Below are 21,139 nucleotides of genomic sequence, written 5' to 3'. Positions count from 1 at the left end.
CATTCCTCCTCTGCTTGTATTGATCCCACACTTCCCATTTTTTCCTATGTAATTTTCTCCTACACTTTTCTAAAGATCCCAATTCCAATTGTTTTATTTTTGTTACTATCTTTGCTACTTCTAGTAAAGTTGGTTTATAGTTTGATTTCCATTTTCTAGCAACTGCTTTTTTGACAGCCATCATAATCAGACTCCGCAAGGCATTACTATGTCTAAACAATTCCGATTCTGTATCATAGCTCAAAAAAATCATTTCCTTAGTTGCATCAATTTGCTCACCCAACATCTCCAACAGAGCAGTCTGCAGGGAATCTTTAATGTCTGCCAACTCATTGCACTCCCAGAAAATATGTTCCCAGTTACCTCTTTCTTCCCCATCACACCTCCATCATTTGCTGTCTACCCAAGGAAAATTATTTGGAGTCTACTTGGGGTATAAAAATATCTATGTAAACATTTCCAGGCAAAGATCCTAAATCTTCTAGACTTTGTTGCATATGTCGCTTATCCAGTCTCTTTTCCCAATCCTTTCAAACCTCCTCTGATTCTTATAGTTATCATGCAATATTTTATATGCTGTACTAATTATTACTTTCTTAATGGCAACTTCTGTTCTAGATTCTACTAAAAAAATGTACCACTGCTGGTCTTTCATTTAGGACCCCCTACTTCTTTCTCTTTGCCTATACTCTGAAATCAATCCTTGATAGGGAAGGTTATCTTTAACCTGCAGTCCAAATAAGCTTTTGGCAGCTTCACCATTCTATAACATTTCCCTCTGTAGTTATTTGCTCCCATTTGCCAGTTTTCTCCAATAAATTCCAGCCCTCTCTTGCCTATTGTCTGTATCCCTAATTGCAGTCATCCCTATTGGCAGATTCTCCTTTCTCTATTCCCGTCTTGGATTAGTTCTTAGAATACTTTCTTTGACTTTATTAATATAATATTCTGTATGGATTAGTGTTATTCTCCTTAAAAGTCTGCAGCCAAAATCCCTGTCTCTCCTTGTTTCTTGAGCTCCTCTCACTCTTTCATCATCATCTCTTTCCACTTTGAATTATAGTTTTCTTCTTGTGCTATGTACTTAACTGTATTGTTCTGAAATACCCCTTCAAATCAGTTAATCCCAACCTCCCCCATTCTATTGGAAGAATAAGCTTATCTCATTTGACTCTTGCCATCTTTCCCTCCCAGATAAAATGCTTCAGCTCTTTATTAATTGTGATCCAGAATGTCTCTTCAGCTTGATAAAAATATGCCTATCCTGCATATAAGACTAAAGAGACCAAAACATTTTAACTGCTTATATCTTAATATTGATATCCATATGAAAAAGATTCAATTTTCTCAGATTTTGTATTATCTCTTGCTACTCCACTTGCTATGTTAATTAGAAATGCTCCTCACACATTACAAAATCATTGCAATATGTTACACTAAGCAGTTTGCTGTATATAAGATAGGATTCCTGGGTTATATTAGTTGTAATTCACAGTATGATGATGTTATTTTTAGTACACCAATCTTTTTAAAACAAAAAACATCTTTATTAAATTACTGCTCATGACATAGGCAATCATACATTTATATAAATGAAAACAATGCATACTGACATATTTTAGTTGCAAACATTATACATCACTTATAAACTATCCGGTCATTGTCGATCAAACATTACATAGTTCATTCATATCCTGCCTTCTTTTTAACCTCATTCCTGTACACTACTTGTAACGCTGAGTCACATGTTGCTAGATTACAGATCCCTCGGCACCATATGTTAAGTAACTGTAATGCTACCTTGTAGTCTCAAACCACAGCTATATAGTTAAAGCCTTAGCAGACTCAAAACTTATAAGTACATGCCCTCACTTAATTAATTCCAAGTTTTCTGAATCTAATGTTCAATTTTTTTCTTGTAGCTAAGAAAATGAAACATTATTTATTTATTTTATTTTATTTATACTAGCAGACTAATTGGCCTGGGCTGTCTAGATGTTTCTAGAAATGTCAGTTCTCCCCCTGTATTTGTGTTTAGACTCATACCATTCTGAGATCCTTTGCCTTATTCTGGCCACATTTTATCTTAAAATCTTCTTCTTCTTCTTTCGGCTTTTCCCAGTTAGGGGTCGCCACAGCGGATCACCTGTCCACTCATGATTGGCAGTAGAGTTTTTTTTTTTTTACAGTGTTGAGTTGCCAGCCCAGCGCCCAACCTTCCACGGAAGGCACACACACACACACACACACACACACACAGACACACTTACTCCTAGGGCCAATTTAGAGTGTCCAATCCACCTACAACATGTCTTTGGGATGTCGGAGGAAACCGGAGCACCCGGAGGAAACCCACGCGACCACAGGGAGGACATGCAGACTCCACACAGAAGGCACCCCAGCCAAGGATCGAACCGGAGAACCTTTTGCTGTGAGGCGACAATGCTAACCGCTGCACCACCATGGCCGCCCCCACATTTTATCTAATTATGTGAAAACCATCCTTCAGATGAGCCACTATCTACCTGAGCAGGTCATAGCTCAGGTGGATGTAAAGATCCCTTGCTAAAAAGGTTAGGGGAAGCTCCCCAGTGCCCTGGACAAACTTCCTCTAGTTAGTATGAATACCACCCAGGGTCTCCTTGAAAAGAGGATATTGGCCTAGTGGGACTAAACCAGACAGGTATAAACATATATAAAAAAAATAAACACAAATGATAACATAAACTGAAAATATTACTGTGAAAATTAAATTTTTTCATATATTGCCAAGCAATAACCCACTGATCTCTGTGCCACATTGTTTATGTTTCTCTGATAGTATGTACTATTACACATGACCTGTGGTATTACAGTTTGTACGAATATTGTGTTTGCCCTTCTATGGTGTTTTTCCTTTCCCTACAGTTGCACAAACATGGAGTTAGTGTATTTAGGTAAAACATGGGTGGGAGTAAATTCCTTTACATGGGAGGTGTAGCAAGGCTTGCATCCTGCAAAAAAACATGATTTTAGGTTTTATTGTAGTTGTTTCTCATTTGAGATCAAGGACTTTACTTTGAGACACATTTCTATTGATCTTTCATGCTGGAAGGCGTATAAACTGAATGGATCTGGCAAATGCAAGAAATAAAGAAGAAGAGTTTTATCACATTTTGAAGGAAAAATAACAAAATAACACGGGGCAAATGTGTTTGTTTATACTATGTTAACCAGGTAACTGAAATGGTAAATAACACGGGGCAAATGTGTTTGTTTATACTATGTTAACCAGGTAACTGAATTGGTAAATAACACGGGGCAAATGTGTTTGTTTATACTATGTTAACCAGGTAACTGAAATGGTAAATAACACGGGGCAAATGTGTTTGTTTATACTATGTTAACCAGGTAACTGAATTGGTAAATAACACGGGCAAATGTGTTTGTTTATACTATGTTAACCAGGTAACTGAAATGGTAAATAACACAGGGCAAATGTGTTTGTTTATACTATGTTAACCAGCTAACTGAATTGGTAAATAACACGGGGCAAACGTGTTTGTTTATACTATGTTAACCAGGTAACTGAAATGGTAAATAACACGGGGCAAATGTGTTTGTTTATACTATGTTAACCAGCTAACTGAATTGGTAAATAACACAGGGCAAATGTGTTTGTTTATACTATGTTAACCAGGTAACTGAATTGGTAAATAACACGGGGCAAATGTGTTTGTTTATACTATGTTAACCAGGTAACTGAATTGGTAAATAACACGGGCAAATGTGTTTGTTTATACTATGTTAACCAGGTAACTGAAATGGTAAATAACACGGGGCAAATGTGTTTGTTTATACTATGTTAACCAGGTAACTGAATTGGTAAATAACACGGGCAAATGTGTTTGTTTATACTATGTTAACCAGGTAACTGAAATGGTAAATAACACGGGGCAAATGTGTTTGTTTATACTATGTTAACCAGCTAACTGAATTGGTAAATAACACGGGGCAAATGTGTTTGTTTATACTATGTTAACCAGGTAACTGAAATGGTAAATAACACGGGGCAAATGTGTTTGTTTATACTATGTTAACCAGCTAACTGAATTGGTAAATAACACAGGGCAAATGTGTTTGTTTATACTATGTTAACCAGGTAACTGAATTGGTAAATAACACGGGGCAAATGTGTTTGTTTATACTATGTTAACCAGGTAACTGAATTGGTAAATAACATGGGCAAATGTGTTTGTTTATACTATGTTAACCAGGTAACTGAAATGGTAAATAACACGGGGCAAATGTGTTTGTTTATACTATGTTAACCAGCTAACTGAATTGGTAAATAACACGGAGCAAATGTGTTTGTTTATACTATGTTAACCAGGTAACTGAAATGGTAAATAACACGGGGCAAATGTGTTTGTTTATACTATGTTAACCAGCTAACTGAATTGGTAAATAACACAGGGCAAATGTGTTTGTTTATACTATGTTAACCAGCTAACTGAATTGGTAAATAACACGGGGCAAATGTGTTTGTTTATACTATGTTAACCAGGTAACTGAAATGGTAAATAACACGGGGCAAATGTGTTTGTTTATACTATGTTAACCAGATAACTGAATTGGTAAATAACACGGGGCAAATGTGTTTGTTTATACTATGTTAACCAGGTAACTGAAATGGTAAATAACACGGGGCAAATGTGTTTGTTTATACTATGTTAACCAGCTAACTGAATTGGTAAATAACACGGGGCAAATGTCTTTGTTTATACTATGTTAACCAGGTAACTGAAATGGTAAATAACACGGGGCAAATGTGTTTGTTTATACTATGTTAACCAGCTAACTGAATTGGTAAATAACACGGGGCAAATGTCTTTGTTTATACTATGTTAACCAGGTAACTGAAATGGTAAATAACACGGGGCAAATGTGTTTGTTTATACTATGTTAACCAGCTAACTGAATTGGTAAATAACACAGGACAAATGTGTTTGTTTATACTATGTTAACCAGGTAACTGAATTGGTAAATAACACGGGGCAAATGTGTTTGTTTATACTATGTTAACCAGCTAACTGAATTTGTAAATAACATGGGGCAAATGTGTTTGTTTATACTATGTTAACCAGGTAAATGAATTGGTAAATAACACGGGGCAAATGCGTTTGTTTATACTATGTTAACCAGGTAACTGAATTGGTAAATAACACGGGGCAAATGTGTTTGTTTATACTATGTTAACCAGGTAACTGAATTGGTAAATAACACGGAGCAAATGTGTTTGTTTATACTATGTTAACCAGGTAACTGAATTGGTAAATAACACAGGGCAAATGTGTTTGTTTATACTATGTTAACCAGGTAACTGAATTGGTAAATAACAATGGGCAAATGTGTTTGTTTATACTATGTTAACCAGCTAACTGAATTGGTAAATAACACAGGGCAAATGTGTTTGTTTATACTATGTTAACCAGCTAACTGAATTGATAAATAACACGGGGCAAATATGTTTGTTTATACTATGTTAATCAGGTAACTGAATTGGTAAATAACACGGGGCAAATGTGTTTGTTTATACTATGTTAACCAGCTAACTGAATTGGTAAATAACACGGGGCAAATGTGTTTGTTTATACTATGTTAACCAGGTAACTGAATTGGTAAATAACATGGGGCAAATGTGTTTGTTTATACTATGTTAACCAGGTAACTGAATTGGTCCAGGTACCATTTTCAGCCACAACCCAGGCTACAATGGCAAAGACAAATTACTTAAGTAAGAAATGTACTCAGGAATACCAATAAAGGGAAAAAAAACAATGGTGGCATTAAGGCATTAGACAACAACTGCATATACAATACATACCAAGGTATGACAGTGAATAAGTCAAACATTAAACAACATTTACAAGAATGCATACATTATTAGATGCAGAATTGTATGTAAGTATAATGCACAAGGGTTAGTTTAGCATTGTAAGATGTTACTATAGTGTAATGGATTAGGAATCAGCCTATGAATGATGCATGGCCATACAAAAAAAAAGAGGGATAATTATGTTTGTATCACTGCTGTTGTCCTAAGGTAGTATCAAACAGACTACAACTTGCAGTTTTTGGAATGGAGACATGATTATAGTGGAAACTAATAACTACTGCACCATTATGTTAGCCGTGTCTCTGTAGCACTACATTTACTTTCTTCAACCAGATGTCGTCTGAGTGTTATCTTGAAAGTCAGTGGTTGGGTTATATTTCTAATATTCTCTGGGAGATTAGCCCAAACAGCTAAACCTATTTTCAAGAAAGCTCTTTCATACATATCAAGTCTGAATGGAGACCTATATGACTGAATACCATCACTATTGCTTAGATTATAGGACTGGTTTTGAACATACAGCCTTCTGAGGAATGGTAGACATTAGAAGTCATTTAAATGTTTTGCAGATGAGTGATAAATGTTTCTCTAGCTGTAACAGGCAGCCAGTTGTGTACTAATGCTTGCATTTGTTAGCTAGGTGTATAAATCTAAGCATTTTACTCTCTCAACTGATTGTAGAGATTGTGTATCAACAGACTGAGTGAAGTATTGTTTGTAGAGAGAAGTATAGTTAAAGGGAGGCAGTATTCCACTTTAGAAAGGGAATTGCTCATCTAAACTCAGTGGTCAACAGGTTAGACATTTTGTATGAAGCTATAAGCTGAGTTAATACCTTGATGACATGAGCTTCTCTGTACCGGTAGAATGACAGGTTTTGGTCTAGTCCTATGCACCTCTGTTGTGTAGCGATAACAAACGGGGTGACCAGAGGGTCTGTAATGCTGAAGTTAGGGAAGTTACTTAGTTTTCTAGAGCTGCCATATAGCATCGCTATTTTAATTTATTTTGTTTTATTTTATTTAGTTATTTATTTTGTATATGGATGGGTAGTTTATTTCTACAAAGCCAGTTTGTATAAGCTTCAAAATCCTTTAGAAGTTCACTGCTCAGAATGGATGACCTGTTGTTGGATCTGGTCAAAACAATAGCCTGCGTACATTATGCAAATAATCTGATGCAGATCCTAGGGTAGATCATTAATACACAGAGAGAATAATAGATGACCTAGGATTAAACCTTGTGGAACAACTCATGTTATGCTCCCACTATGAGTGGCATTATAAGGACTATAGTCACTCCGATATTTATCCAACAGGTTTGACAGTGGTGCAACAGATACCATTTCTGTCTCATAGCACTTAGTTCTCCTGTTCAGTTCCTGGTTGGATACCTTCTGTGTGAATTCTGCATGCCCTCTTTTTTTACTCTATGGGTTTTCATTGGATGCTGCAGTTTCCTCCCATATGACAAAGATATTTTATTAACTGAATTGGTAACAGTGCCCTTGTATTTGCATATGGCATGTAAGTTTGAGTATGGGTGCATCCTACAATGGAGACGCAATCCCTTTCAGGCCTGGTTCTCAGCCTTATTCCTGTTGCTTACTGAGACAGTCTCCAGCTCCCAGTGACCTGGAGAAGTGAGGTATCAAAAGACAATTAAATAAGCTTTAGTCTGATTTTATACTCTTAAATATATTTGCAACCGTTCAAAGATGAGCTTGAAAATTTACACATTGAAAACATCTTAGCTATTTATTTTCTTTGTATTTTGTATTGTTTTATGTTTTATAACTTTCTGTTGAGTGATACTTCAGTTGTACAAAACTGCAGCCACCAGATGCCTTTTCATCAAGTAGCGTTGGTTAAAATGTAATTTGGTGAATTAATCTTGTACATCTGTGGTTGTGGTACATACAATCTAACCTATGGTCTGCAGTGACCTTGATGTAATTTATTTAAGTAATGGGGTGAGCAAGCCAAAGCCTTATGCATCAGAGATCTGGAACAAAACATTTTCATTCAAATGACTTTCAGACAATTATAGTCAGCCCAGAGTCATTCAGTACATTCTAATTTGATTAATCAGGCGACATTCATATTTCCCAATATTGGTTAGCATTCTAGTGTATCACGTTCATTTCTGAACCCATATCGTCAGTGCTACAGTTACCTTACATGAGCCAGCAAGGTACACCAAGAGTACTTTATTTATTACAATAGGGTTAGTTATAGCAGAATCTGCAGTCACTGACATAGTTAGCAAAGTATATGGAAACCATTTAAGATGTTAAGTCTGGTGCTACACTTAACTAGTGAAACAACAATATATATATATATATATATATATATACACACACACACACACACACACACACACACACACACACACATATATATATATATATATATATATATATATATATATATATGGTACTAAACATATCAAAAACTGAATGAGATGAACTGCATTCACTGATGCATGTTTGAATTTATAAACAAGTGTCACAGAGCCTTGCATTCCTTAACACCAGACTGCCTTTTGAAGTTATGCTTCCCACAGTGTCCTAGCATCTTTAGTTTTTATCTACTAATTTAGTCAGGAATATCTGAAAGGCCTGCTCTGATTTAAAAGAAGAGCCCATCCTGATTTATGATGCATGTTAATTATACCTCTCAACATTTTAATGCATGTAATCTCGACCAAGCCAAAATAATAGGGGAGAAAGGCCCCAATTAGGGACAGATTTTAAATAGTGCTTTGATAAACTTAGAAAGTTGCTAGTATAACAGGTTTTATGATAGCATACATTTTCTGAAGGGTCTGACAGAAAAACATAAATTTTATGAGGAATAAACCAAAAATGTGAGGCAAAAATCTGGACATTCTGTGAAAATCTGGACAGTTGAAAGGTATGATGATAAAGTAGCATCCAGAGATAATTTCCTATGAAACAAGATATTTCAACTACATATATTTTAAGAAAGACTCACAAATGAAAAAACTGCATGCTTTTGTCTATAAGATCGCCCAACATGACTCTACAGTTAGAATAGGCAATTGCCAAAAGTCTGATTAACCTCCTATGAAACATCACCCTGGCTCTGACCCACTCTGTGATACAAAGGTTAGAACACTAACTACAGCCCAAGTGAGGTGGGTTTAATTACTAGCTCACATGTTGGAAAAGCTAGCCAGAAAAATGGGATTGACAACTTCCAGACACGTGTGAGGTGCAAACATTCAGGTACCAACTGTGTAAATAATAAACTGCTATTTGAACAAACTCAGCAAACTTCAAATCTCACTGTTACATTATTAAAATATTTTGGCATGAGAATTGCAGCTCTAACAAAATTAGCAAATTTCAAATCTCGCTATTACATTATCAAAACATTTTTGCATGAGAACTGCAGTTAGAACAAAATCAACAAATTTCAGATCTCACTGTTAGATTATTAGAGCATTTTGCAGGAGGGCTTTGTCCCTGAACCACCTGATATGGAAAAGTTGCATCTATATGCCCAAAGTACTTATTTATGCTACCTCCAAGATCTCTGTACCCTAAACTATAGGGTATACTCTGAGGTGCTGTAACCTTGAACATAGCATATATTCTTCATTTCACGTCTACAATCTTGCTGTTTCAAGATCACAATTACAGTCCTCTGAATTGTGACAGGCACCTGAAAGTGAGGCTGCTATTATCTTGTTCTTTCTGAAAGGGGTGGGTAGTGGTGGTTATGTCTCAAGATCCGTGGTGGTGGTGCTGCGGTAGCGTTGTCGCCTCACAGTAAGACACTGTCCGGTACGATTCTCAGCTAGAGCATCTTCTGTGTGGAGACATGCGTGAATGGGCGTACCTTCGCTGAAGGTTGTGCATCAGGGCTGGTAACTCGGCACGTAAAAATCAACTACCAATCATTAGTGGACCGGAGTTCCGGTGTGGTGACCCCTAACCGAGAAAAGCCGAAAGACACAACAACAACAACCAGAGCACTCTCTGATGATTGCTATGGCTGAATCAAAGAGTAGACCACAAGGCAAGCACTATGGCCTACCAAGCAGTGAGCAGCATTGTAGCTAGAAAGGATGCATAGAAGTTTATATCCACAGGCCAGTACTGCAGGCCTTACTTTGGCAGTGGGCTCACAGGCACTGGCGGAGGGCAAAAAGGGCTGCAACAAAAACAAAATCCAAAAGTAGATAATGATGTAAACATTTTGGTGGCCACCTCTACCCCACTTCCAGCTTTCACAGGATCATAGGAAGTTACTAGACTAATGGCCTGGGACCTTACAAGCCTAGCCAAGTTCTACCCTTATTTTCACGATCAGCACCTAATGTCCATGTCCAACAGGGACACAGGTGGAACCCCCATCATGAATTTACATTTATCCATCCAATCGTCCAGATTGCCTTTGAAGAGGACCAGTGAGGTGCTCTGTCTGACATGAAGTGGGAGTCTGTTCCAAAGGTGTGGTAACCTGTAGGAGACAAATCTGTCCCTCCAGCAGGTTCTATTAATGTCACATACTAGGTTAAGGTCTTTATATAGAGTAACCCAGGTACCATTTGACTTCTGGATATGCATTTCCAATAAAGCGGGGTCAGAGATTGCCTTATATCTAAGGCAGACATCGCGTCTGAGTGGTCTGTATGAAACAGAATAAAGTGACAATGATTTCAGATGATCCACATAGGACAGATGTTGAAGACCTTAAACTTTCCTTGTGAGGATCCTTTGTGGTTTCTTCAATTGCTACAGGTGATTGGAAAGGTACAGGGACTAGGGACATAGGGACCCTATTACCCTCACTATCTCGATTCAAAAACAAACTCAAGAAATACTTCAAAACTCATTGGTTATGTCCTTGCACTAACCCCGACTAGTGATCTCTCTATTACTTAGGTGCCTTACCTTCAACTACTTCTAACTTTTTTCTACCACTCCATTTCAGGAAGGGTCAATTGTATAACTGCTGCTCAATGTGTCTTAAACTTGAATGTAATGTTATGTATATATAACTTTAAAAAATGTTATGTTTTGTAAAGTGTTTTATAATAAGTTAGTACAATATATGCTAAATGCTGGTATTGCTTATAACTGTAATCTACTCAAAACTAGCATTTACTAAATGTTCAATGTGTATTATTATCTTGGAGCTTTTCTCCCCGGGCCTCTGCTGAAAATGGACATATATCCAGTTGGACTATCCCGGTCAACAACAGTAAAATAAATAAATAAATAAATAAGATATATACCAAAAGGGGCACTGTACTCAATTACTGGCCTGATGTGAGAAGAGTACAGGGAGGTTATAACTCCCTTTTTTCTGGAGTCAATGCTCTTACTTATAAAATGAGCAATATAGAACGCCCTTCTTACCCCTGTAGAGACATGGTGATCAAAGGTAAGATTGCTGTCAACCTGTCTGCCCAGGTTTCTCATCACTGAGCGCGTACTTAAGGTGTTGCTATTGACGTGGTAATTAGCAGGAACATCACTTGAAAATTATGAAGACCTCAAACAGGCATATCCCCACTGGAGCGAGGTGAACCCTTCTCCCATTGGTTGATGAAGAGGTGCTGAAACCAGAAAGGATATGGTTAAAATAATGAATGACTGAGTACGGAAGGTAGCAAGACAGTCAGGCTTGAAATCAGACAAAAAGAAGACTAAAATTAAAATAAATAATCAATCAAATTAGTTTTCATTATTTAAAATATGTTTACAATTATCTTTTCAACAAATTCCAGTATGACATGAATGCAGAGCTTTAGTTTCTAATGATTCATCATGCTGAAATGGAGGAAGTGATGTGTTATTAATTACAGCCAAAATAAATACATGGATAACTGATAAACTGAAGCAGTTTAAATGTTACTGATTATTAAACTGCATTTAAATCTGTGTGTTCCTTTTTGTATTAAGTTGCTGGCAACATGTCTGTCAGTGTAAGAAAATTATGATAAAAGCAGTTGCTTAGTTAAAAGATTCAACTGCATAGGCAGTCAGAAACAAATCAGTGCATACTGAACCTGTGGGTATGTTCTCATTTATCTTTGTAAATGTCCTTCAAAGGTGTTACAAATCTGAAGCTAAGTGCAAAGAGACAAAATAAGCCTGCATTGATGCTTCTACCCAATTACTAATGGATTGTAAAGCTCATTCCCTTCAAAGTAAATAGCAGATCATGACAGCTCATTGAAATGATATGCTTAAAGTGAGTTAAGTAAACGATCCTCTTTTTGGAATTCTAAGCAATGCCTGCATTATATAAAGGTGTAAGCCTTGCTGACTGCTCTATTTAGATGATGCTAAACTACAGTCCATATTTTTAAGAATTTGGGATTAACATTTCCAAGAAAGAATGAATACATCTTTGGATGTGCGAGAGAATGAGATCCCAGGCCCCTTTGATGCTCCTCAATGGCCACACTTGGCCCCTCGCAGTACTTACATGTCAGTGGCTGTGTTGATGGGTACTGTGGTACTTTTGGCCTCCTTTGTTAATGGCTTAGTTATTGTGGTGTCTATTCGATATAAGAAGCTCCGCTCTCCACTAAATTACATTTTGCTGAACCTGGCCTTAGCAGACATGCTGGTCACTATCTTTGGTAGCACAATCAGCTTCTCCAATAATATCAATGGATACTTTGTGTTTGGTAAAGCTGTATGTGAGTTTGAAGGCTTCATGGTGTCTCTGACAGGTAAGACTACAAGTGTCATAGATAATTAGTACTGCCTGTTTTGTAGAATATTTTAGAAGGGACGTTTATAAAGTTATCAGCTCATATGGTTATTTTATGACTTATACACAGATAGTGTGCCTGCAGTTAGAAAATTTTATTCCTTTAAGTATCCAAGATGGCTATTTAATAACATATTGCACTACATATTTTAGGTAGACAAATTTAAACTGTGCTTTCCTACCAACTGCTGTTCACTTATAATCTGAGTTTGCACGCAAAGACAGTCAAGATAAGGCAAGAGGGCAAATGAAGGTCAAATGTAGTAAAATACATTTGGCATTCCTTCCACTTGGAAAAAGAAATATTCAGGCTTGGAGTAACAACAGCATGGAAACTGAGGAATGAAATGGTATATAACATAACATACCCCCTCCTTCAAAACAGGAATCAAGGACACTGAAAATATATGCTCCTGCTTTTGGTGAAACACCTGCAGCTGCTAAACGCAACAGTATAGACCATCCTGAAACATATGAACTAACAAGGGACAAAGAGATCATAGACCTACTCAAGTGTAATGAAATTAATAACGCAAAGTCACATTTTTAGAATAGTTCCACCAAGCTCTGCAGTTAAAATAGACCATATGTGCATGTGTGTGTGCATGTATGTGTGTTTGTGTGTGTGTGCGTGTGCGTGTGCGTGTGCGTGTGTGTGTGTGTGTGTGTGTGTGTGTGTGTGTGTGTGTGTGTGTCTGTCTGATTGTGCACACAAGTGCAAGTTCATGTGTGTGTGTGTGTGTGTGTGTGTGTGTGTGTGTGTGTGTGTGTGTGTGTGTGTGTGTGTGTGTTGCCAGCCCTTATCTCTCTCCTCATGCCACTTCAGCCTATTTCCCATAAATATAAAACTTCAAGGGACATTAATAATTGTGTGCACACATTTAAAAGAAAATCAAGACAAAATAAATGCATGATATTTTAAGTGACCATTTCCTTCCGTGCTTTAAAACTGTAGCTCTTAGGTATCAAATTACTTCAAACGTAACAGCCTCTTACTTTGTGGTTTGCAATAAGACTGATGAAACACTGGAAACACAGAAAAATTAATTAATAATTGCACACCATAGCTCTCAGCAGTCCTTGGCGTTGCAGGTCTTCCCTGATTTTGCTTCATATTTTCAACCTTTCCCGTGTAAAATGTTTGATTTTCTGGTAAATGGCTGGAGATCACAGTCTGTCAATAATGACAGATGTTAACGTTTCTTACTTATTATTATTTAGAATATGCATGTTGATACACAATCTGTAGTTCTGTTAGCTTTTTAAGTGAATTAGAGCAATTTAACAAAAATGTCCCTAATTTCGTGTCTTTGTCCCTCAGTATTGTTTGACTTTCTCTTTAATTCCTCAGCAAAGAAGATGAGAGCTATGTTGGTCACGCATTTTAAAATGCTGTATTAACCAATTAGATAGCCAGATTCCAGGGAGAAGAAAACTACTCACAATTTTTTTAAGAAATGTGTGAAATGAAAGTTTAACATTATTTTCTGAAGTGAAAACGTACTTTTCTGTCACAAGTACATACTTTTGTGAAGGTTAAATTACAATTCTGAAGAAAAAATAATGTGCTACTGTAAAGAAGCAATAAGTGAGATGAGTCAAGAAGAAAATTATGCTATCAGAGTAAAGGAAATAAATAAACTAATACATTTTTTTTTTTGTTTTCTTTTTTAGGTATAGTGGGTCTGTGGTCTCTGGCTATCTTGGCTTTTGAAAGATATATTGTCATCTGTAAGCCAATGGGAGATTTCCGCTTTCAGCAAAGGCATGCAGTAATAGGCTGTGCCTTCACTTGGGTTTGGTCACTTATTTGGACAACACCCCCACTCTTTGGCTGGTGCAGTTATGTGCCAGAAGGTATGACTCTTTTATAATTTCAAAGTTCTGCTACTTCTTTCAGGCGACTGTCAAAGGCAGTTTCTTCTATTAAGTATGCTTTATGAATCAAGATTGATATTTAACTCAATTCTCTTAAATACAATATTTGCTCTTTATAATTAATTGAAATAGAAAAAAGGGAGGCTAGTGTATTGTATCATCAGCTCTTAATCACAACTTTCTCCAGCCGGGCATATCTCTACCTTCTTACTTTGAAGGATATAAGGATCTAAACCCTTAGAGAAATGAGGAAATGGTGATTAGGTAGCAGTGTATACTTGGGGTGGGAAACACTTTGTAATAGACTGATGATGACAAAACACTGAACCCTTAAATTCTGCTTTTGAGGCTTAATTTGGAAAAGGGAATACACTGTATGTATCCAGAGAAAAGGAAAATTGCAGGTTCAGAATCAGTTTTAGTAATAAGGCAAAGAGGAGAAGTGTCGAAGTCCTCAGGAATGTGAATCTTCTAGAACTAAAATGGAAGGTATCCACATCTAGAGCAAGAATAGTGAGGAATAGAGAAGATGCTGCAGTGGAGGCTGAGCTTTAGCGATGGAGAGGACCTTAACAAGAAAATGGCAATATCCTTGACCTAGTCCTAACTAGTGCAGATAGAACAATGGGCAGAAGTAGAGACCCACTGGTCAGCATCGACTGTGCCACTGTGTGGTTCGCTATCTTTGAAGTATTATTGGAATGTGCCACAAAAGTGATCAGGAACACCAGAATAGTGGAACTTAGTCATTTAGAATTTACACTGACAAGAAATTTGGAAAGAAGGTGGACACAGAGAATAATGAAGGAGATGTGGGGGTACATCTAGGAGACACTACATGTTGAAATGGGATCCTATATAAGGAGAAAATAAAACAGGAGAACAATAAACATTTAGTCAGGCTACGGGGGGACACATGGAAGCAATTTATGAAAATACATATAGGAAGATGGAAGTGGGGAAGAAGGTAAGTAAAATCCTGCAGTGATGATGCAGATAATGCTCATCTGACAACATATGTCACTATAGGAAGATGGTTTGGGGGAGAAACCAAGGGTAGGGAACATAAATCATTCAGATACTTAGGGGGTGTAACAGCTGTCACTAGGGTATTTGGATTCATGGAGAGCAGTATGAAGAAGCCTGAAAATGCTGTAGTGCACACAAAAACACTTTGAGTTCTTTACAACTGTACATAGGTTCATAGATTAGTACTAGGCTAACTGCCCCTTCAGGGCCATTTCTAAGCCTAGCCAATTACCCCATGTGAGAATCTAACCATGTACCTTGTGTCTGTAAGGTAAACTCCTTAACCATTGTGCCAACCTCCCACCTCAGAACTTCTTGCTGTGAGGAGGCAACGCTAACCACTGCACCACCATGGCCGCCCTTACGCAACAGAAGTAAGGTAGGTTGCAACCATAGGAAGGCAAAGGACATACAGAAAAACGATGAAGAGAGTGACTAGTAGGAAGCAGATAAATTCAAGGGACTTCGACAGATAAGGCACATGGTCTAAATGAGCAACTTTCTACAGTGCTTAACACTTTAAGCCCAAGAGGCATTGCCTAGTTGAGGCACTTGCTTATGAAGGTTTCAGTGACAATATATCTGCTGTATCCTGAGTGGTTTGCAAAAATTGTATTCAGAAAGCATACCTCATACAATCATATCTCTGAAGGGATGAGTTACAGATATAGTGTGGCTGTAATTTCAAAGCAACAAAAGCTCATACTGACTTTATATTAGTTACAGAAAAATCTTTATTTTTTTCTTTTTGCTAAAGTGTTCAATAAATATATCCAAATAAATGGTTGTATCTCTTTAGTCTTTTGTGCCAGGTTTACAATTTTACCATCAAAACTGTTTAGCTCACTTGTTTTCCAGTGATGTATGAAACCACATCCATGCATCTACGTCAGTCACATCTGACTCCTATAGCAATCCCATGAATAGCCACCACCATCCTTAGAGTTTAATAGGCAATCAGGGAGTGTAGATAGATCGGCAGCCCTTTCTTCCATATCGCTCACATACCGCATATATATATGTATGAGAATTCCGAGATGGATATCACTCTACCTAATGTCTTTGTGAGGGTTCGCATCAAGATCTAAGGATGTAATGGTGCCCCTCTACTCTTCCCTCATCAGACCCATTATTGAGTACAATGCACCAGTTGGAATGTACCTGGCCAGACATCTCCAGCAGCTGGAGAGACCACAGAGGTACCTAACCAAGAGGATTACTGGCCTCAAACAGTTGCCCTATGCAGCACGATTGAAAAAGCTAAGACTGTTCTCTGTTGCATATCGCTTTCTCAGAGGCGATCTCTGTCTAACGTACAGAGCCATGTCCAACCCAGAATTGTTGAACATGCTCCATCTTAGCAAAACCAAATCTACTCGAGCTACACGCTCTAGGGATATAAACCTCAACACAACAATGAATAGAACATGCTGGAGGGATAGATTCCCTTCGCAGAGACTTCCCTTACTATGGAACAGGGTCCCGATCTACATAAGACAGAGCCCCTCACTATCACTCTTCAAGAGGAACCTTGATGAGTGGATGGGTAACAGAAAGTTCACACCAGGGATCATACCAACAGCTCTACTAGATAGGGGCCAAGGGTACTAGCTGCTAGATCAAGGGCCTAGGGAACTAACCAAAGGGGCAGTGAATATCGCACAACCTGGCTGGGCTAATATATGCCTTTGGGCAGATAGCCCAGTACCAACCTATGAACCTATGTGAGCAAACCGGAGTACCTAGAGAAAACCCAAATGAACATGAAAGGATATGCAGACTCCACACAGAAAGCACCCCAGCTGAGAGATAAGTTAGAGAAACTCTTATTATGAGGCAAAAATGCTACCCTTTGCACCATGGCACCACCTCACAACAAAATACAGTGCTGAAGGTCAGAGACTTTTGTAAAAAATATGGAAAAAATGCATATATATTCAACAATATTTCTGAACAATGCTCAGAACTAAGGAAACCATGCATATTACATGCAGAGTATCAGCAGCAGATTTATTGGTCAGACTGCATCATTTGTACACATGTAATTCATTCACTTGCATCATTTGTACACACGTAGTTCACTCACCTGCATCTTTTGTACATATGAGGCTCACTCACCTTTGATGATAATATGAATTTATTGTTCATGTTCATAACTGCTGGGATGCATATCTCTTGGTATATTAATGTTTTATACCTGCATTTACTGTCTTTTTTTTTACTACCTACTGTATGCATGGACACACACTTAAAGTATTCTAAATCCATGCCTCAATGTTATTATTATTATTATTATTATCATCTCCTTTACTGATCTTGAAAACATTACACAATAATGACAGACATATAAATCGGTTTATATAAGCTGCAGCATCTATAAATAAAAAAACTCTCTTTTCATTCTTCCATTAAACATTCCCATCTCAGCAGTTATCACAGCTATTTGTCTTAGTATCATGTTTCATATTTTGGTGGTGCTGCTAAAGAGTAGAACTGTAAATCCTGTATATATATATATATATATATATATATATATATATATATATATATATATAAATCTTTAGTAAGCCACCCTCCATTATAAAGAGAGTATAGACTCTTACACCTCATATCTGTAGTCCTCCATTATAAAGATAGTATAGACTCTTACACCTCATATCTGTAGTCATCCATTATAAAGATAGTATAGACTCTTACACCTCATATCTGTAGTCCTCCATTATAAAGATAGTATAGACTCTTACACCTCATATCTGTAGTCCTCCATTATAAAGATAGTATAGACTCTTACACCTCATATCTGTAGTCCTCCATTATAAAGATAGTATAGACTCTTACACCTCATATCTGTAGTTCTCCATTATAAAGATAGTATAGACTCTTACACCTCATATCTGTAGTCCTCCATTATAAAGATAGTATAGACTCTTACACCTCATATCTGTAGTTGTATATGTCATGCCCTGTTTGTCGTTTCTACTACTGCACAAACAAAATGAAAGCATCTATCCAAAAGGGATAAAAAACTTTTATTTATCTATACCAAACCTTCACTTTTCCCCATTTATTTCATGATATGCATATTATACTCCTACTACAGCTGTTGTATATACTCTAACTAGTTTTACCTACTACAAGAACTCATTCTAGTGTGATGTTTAAATGGAAATCCTCGCCACCATCCTTATAGCCACATATCAATGAACAAGTAAGAAAGCCTAACCTACTGACCTCAGGCTATAATATAAAACACTTCTCTGTCTCTCCATCACTTTTTCTATGATATTTTATTACTTCACCCAAAATTTCTTACGTCATCTATCTTAATAATGTGTGCATTCCAGCTATGGACCCAGTACTTGTTGCAGTTGAATCTCCCCAAGGGAGCTCTGTAGTATGCATCTACTTCTCAGAAGTCCAGGCCAACACGAAGGGACTCCAAGTCAGACTGCTGACCAGTCACGAGTGGAGTCCCACAGGGATCGGTACTGGGTCCTCTCCTGTTTGGTATCTACTTCTCAGAAGTCCAGGCCAACACGAAGGGACTCTGGCTGACAAAGTTTGCAGACGATTGCAAGTTGGGAGCCATTATTAGCTCCCTAAGTGATGTTGACGTCCTACAGAAAGGTCTCACTGAGACCAATGACTGGTGTTAGAACCATGGCCTTAAGTTCAATGCCAAAAAAATGTGTTGTCATCCCCTTTGGGAAAAACCCAGTTTCCATGAAGTACCACATCGATGGTAGTCCACTGAACACAGAAGGCGTTATAAGAGATCGGGGAACACAGGTTGGCAGCAGCCTCTCTTTTGACCACCACATTGCCACTGTGGTCAGAAAGTCCTTCTATGTAGCACATCTCATTACCAAGGGTTTTGCATCCAGGAAGAAAGAGGCCATTGTCCCCTCTACTCTTCCCTCATTAGGCCAATCATCGAGTGTAATGCCCCATTTGGCATGTACCTCACTAGACACCTGCAACAACTGGAGAGGCAGCAAAAATACATCACAAAGAGGATCCTAGGCCTTAAACACTTGTCCTATATGGACAGACTCAAAAAACTCCAACTATTCTCTTTCTCATACCACCTAATTAGAGGTGATCTCTGCTTGATGTACAAAGCCATGTCTGACCCAGCTCTGTTAGAAATGCTACATCTAAAGAAATCCCAATCCCTCCACACAACATGCTCCAGAGACCTCAACCTCATTACCACAATCAACAGAACGTGCTGTATGGACAGGTTCATAACCCAGAGACTGCCCATGCTATGGAATTGACTTCCCATACATGCCAAACAGAGCACCTCACTGGCTGTCTTCAAGAGAAATCTTGATGAGTGGATGGGAAATAGAAAATTCACTCTGGGGATCACTCCAGTGGCTCTACTCGACAAAGGCACTGGGAACTAAGGTCAGGTGGCACGATGCCAAGGTAATCCTATAGGCTAGGCTTGTAAAGGCTCCAGGGCCATTAGCCTAGTACACACCTGTGAACCTATGAACTTTAATTATTGTTTCACTCATCTTTCACTGTCAACTCATTCCAAAATGCTCACCTTGCAAGTCTGTCATTATTATTGCTACTGTCAAACATTTCACATAGTCTACCTATCTAAAATCAACAATCAAGACATATTTCTTATACCTTTCTTTGTACTTTATATATCGAGAAGACTGTCGACATCACAGAAAATGTTCTGTTTATTTATGCATTTGTTTATCAAAGCAGAGCACTGAACCAAATGGACCATTTTCAAACTCAACCTGGAATTTATAACCAAATAAAAACAAAAGGATATAAGTGAATATAAGAAGTTGGCAACACATAATTTACATTAATAAAACAGTTATACAATCAATGGCACAACAGCTGTTGTAGGACTGTTCAGTGCAGGGTTGACAGAAAGTTGCTAAACATCTTACAATAGGAGTACATAGACCACTAAAGACATATATACTGCATAATGACTATTGTGCAACACTATAGGAACACAGGAATAATACTACATAAATGATTAAGGGGGCTATAAGATACCTAACCATATACACCTTTAAGTAGACAAAAGATCTTTTCACCCTTGTTAAGCACGTAATAATGCTTATCTCCTAAATCAAGTATAGCCTTACAAGATAAGCCTGGTGTACATTTGTGCCTCTCCATCCACACATCAAAATTAGCCTTAAAGGTAGCCAAAGCAGTGCTCTTTTTGACTTATAGAGGCAACTTATTCCATAGCCTGAGAGTATGACGTGTTAGGATCCTAACTCTCCAGCAATATTTATGTTTTGGTGTAGATTTAGATCTCTAGTGTGGGTATTTGTAGAGGGACTGGATGTGTAAATAAAAATTAGGTCAGATAGGACTGGGTTATTCACAGCTTGAAAAGCTAAACATAGGTCACCTCAGAACAGTGGACATGCTACTGAATATAATGAAAATCATGCTAAATTTTTGGGATAGCTGAAAATTAAACGTAGTGAGGTTGGTAGAGGGATGAAGCTAAAAGATATGTGAGGGAAGTGAATGGGAGTGAATTCTTGTGCCTAAGAAGTGGAGGAAGAAGAATTCAGAAAAGGGAATGTGTATAAAGAGA

The 21,139-nt window shown here is 37.6% G+C and overlaps 1 protein-coding gene and 1 long non-coding RNA gene across 2 annotated transcripts in view; one reads left to right on the top strand and one right to left on the bottom strand.

The window, feature by feature from the left end:
• Positions 1–21,139, bottom strand: part of LOC122787526 — a 131,878-nt gene that overhangs the window by 8,898 nt on the left and 101,841 nt on the right. The window contains exon 2 of the long non-coding RNA XR_006362578.1: positions 11,271–11,470. This is a non-coding gene — a long non-coding RNA (uncharacterized LOC122787526). The remainder of the gene's footprint in view (positions 1–11,270; positions 11,471–21,139) is intronic.
• LOC122787525 (pinopsin-like) overlaps positions 12,208–21,139 on the top strand; it is a 150,353-nt gene continuing 141,421 nt past the window's right edge. Inside the window, exons 1-2 of the mRNA XM_044054284.1 lie at positions 12,208–12,595; positions 14,311–14,493. Of these exons, the coding sequence (XP_043910219.1) occupies positions 12,256–12,595; positions 14,311–14,493 (523 nt within the window). The 5' untranslated portion in view covers positions 12,208–12,255. The remainder of the gene's footprint in view (positions 12,596–14,310; positions 14,494–21,139) is intronic.

The sequence above is a fragment of the Protopterus annectens genome, chromosome 13.part0 (assembly GCF_019279795.1).
Source record: "Protopterus annectens isolate FY-2018-M chromosome 13.part0, PAN1.0, whole genome shotgun sequence".
Classification (NCBI taxonomy): domain Eukaryota; kingdom Metazoa; phylum Chordata; order Ceratodontiformes; family Protopteridae; genus Protopterus; species Protopterus annectens.
Note: the sequence above shows the minus strand (reverse complement) of the source record. Positions and strands in the feature narration are given on the sequence as shown.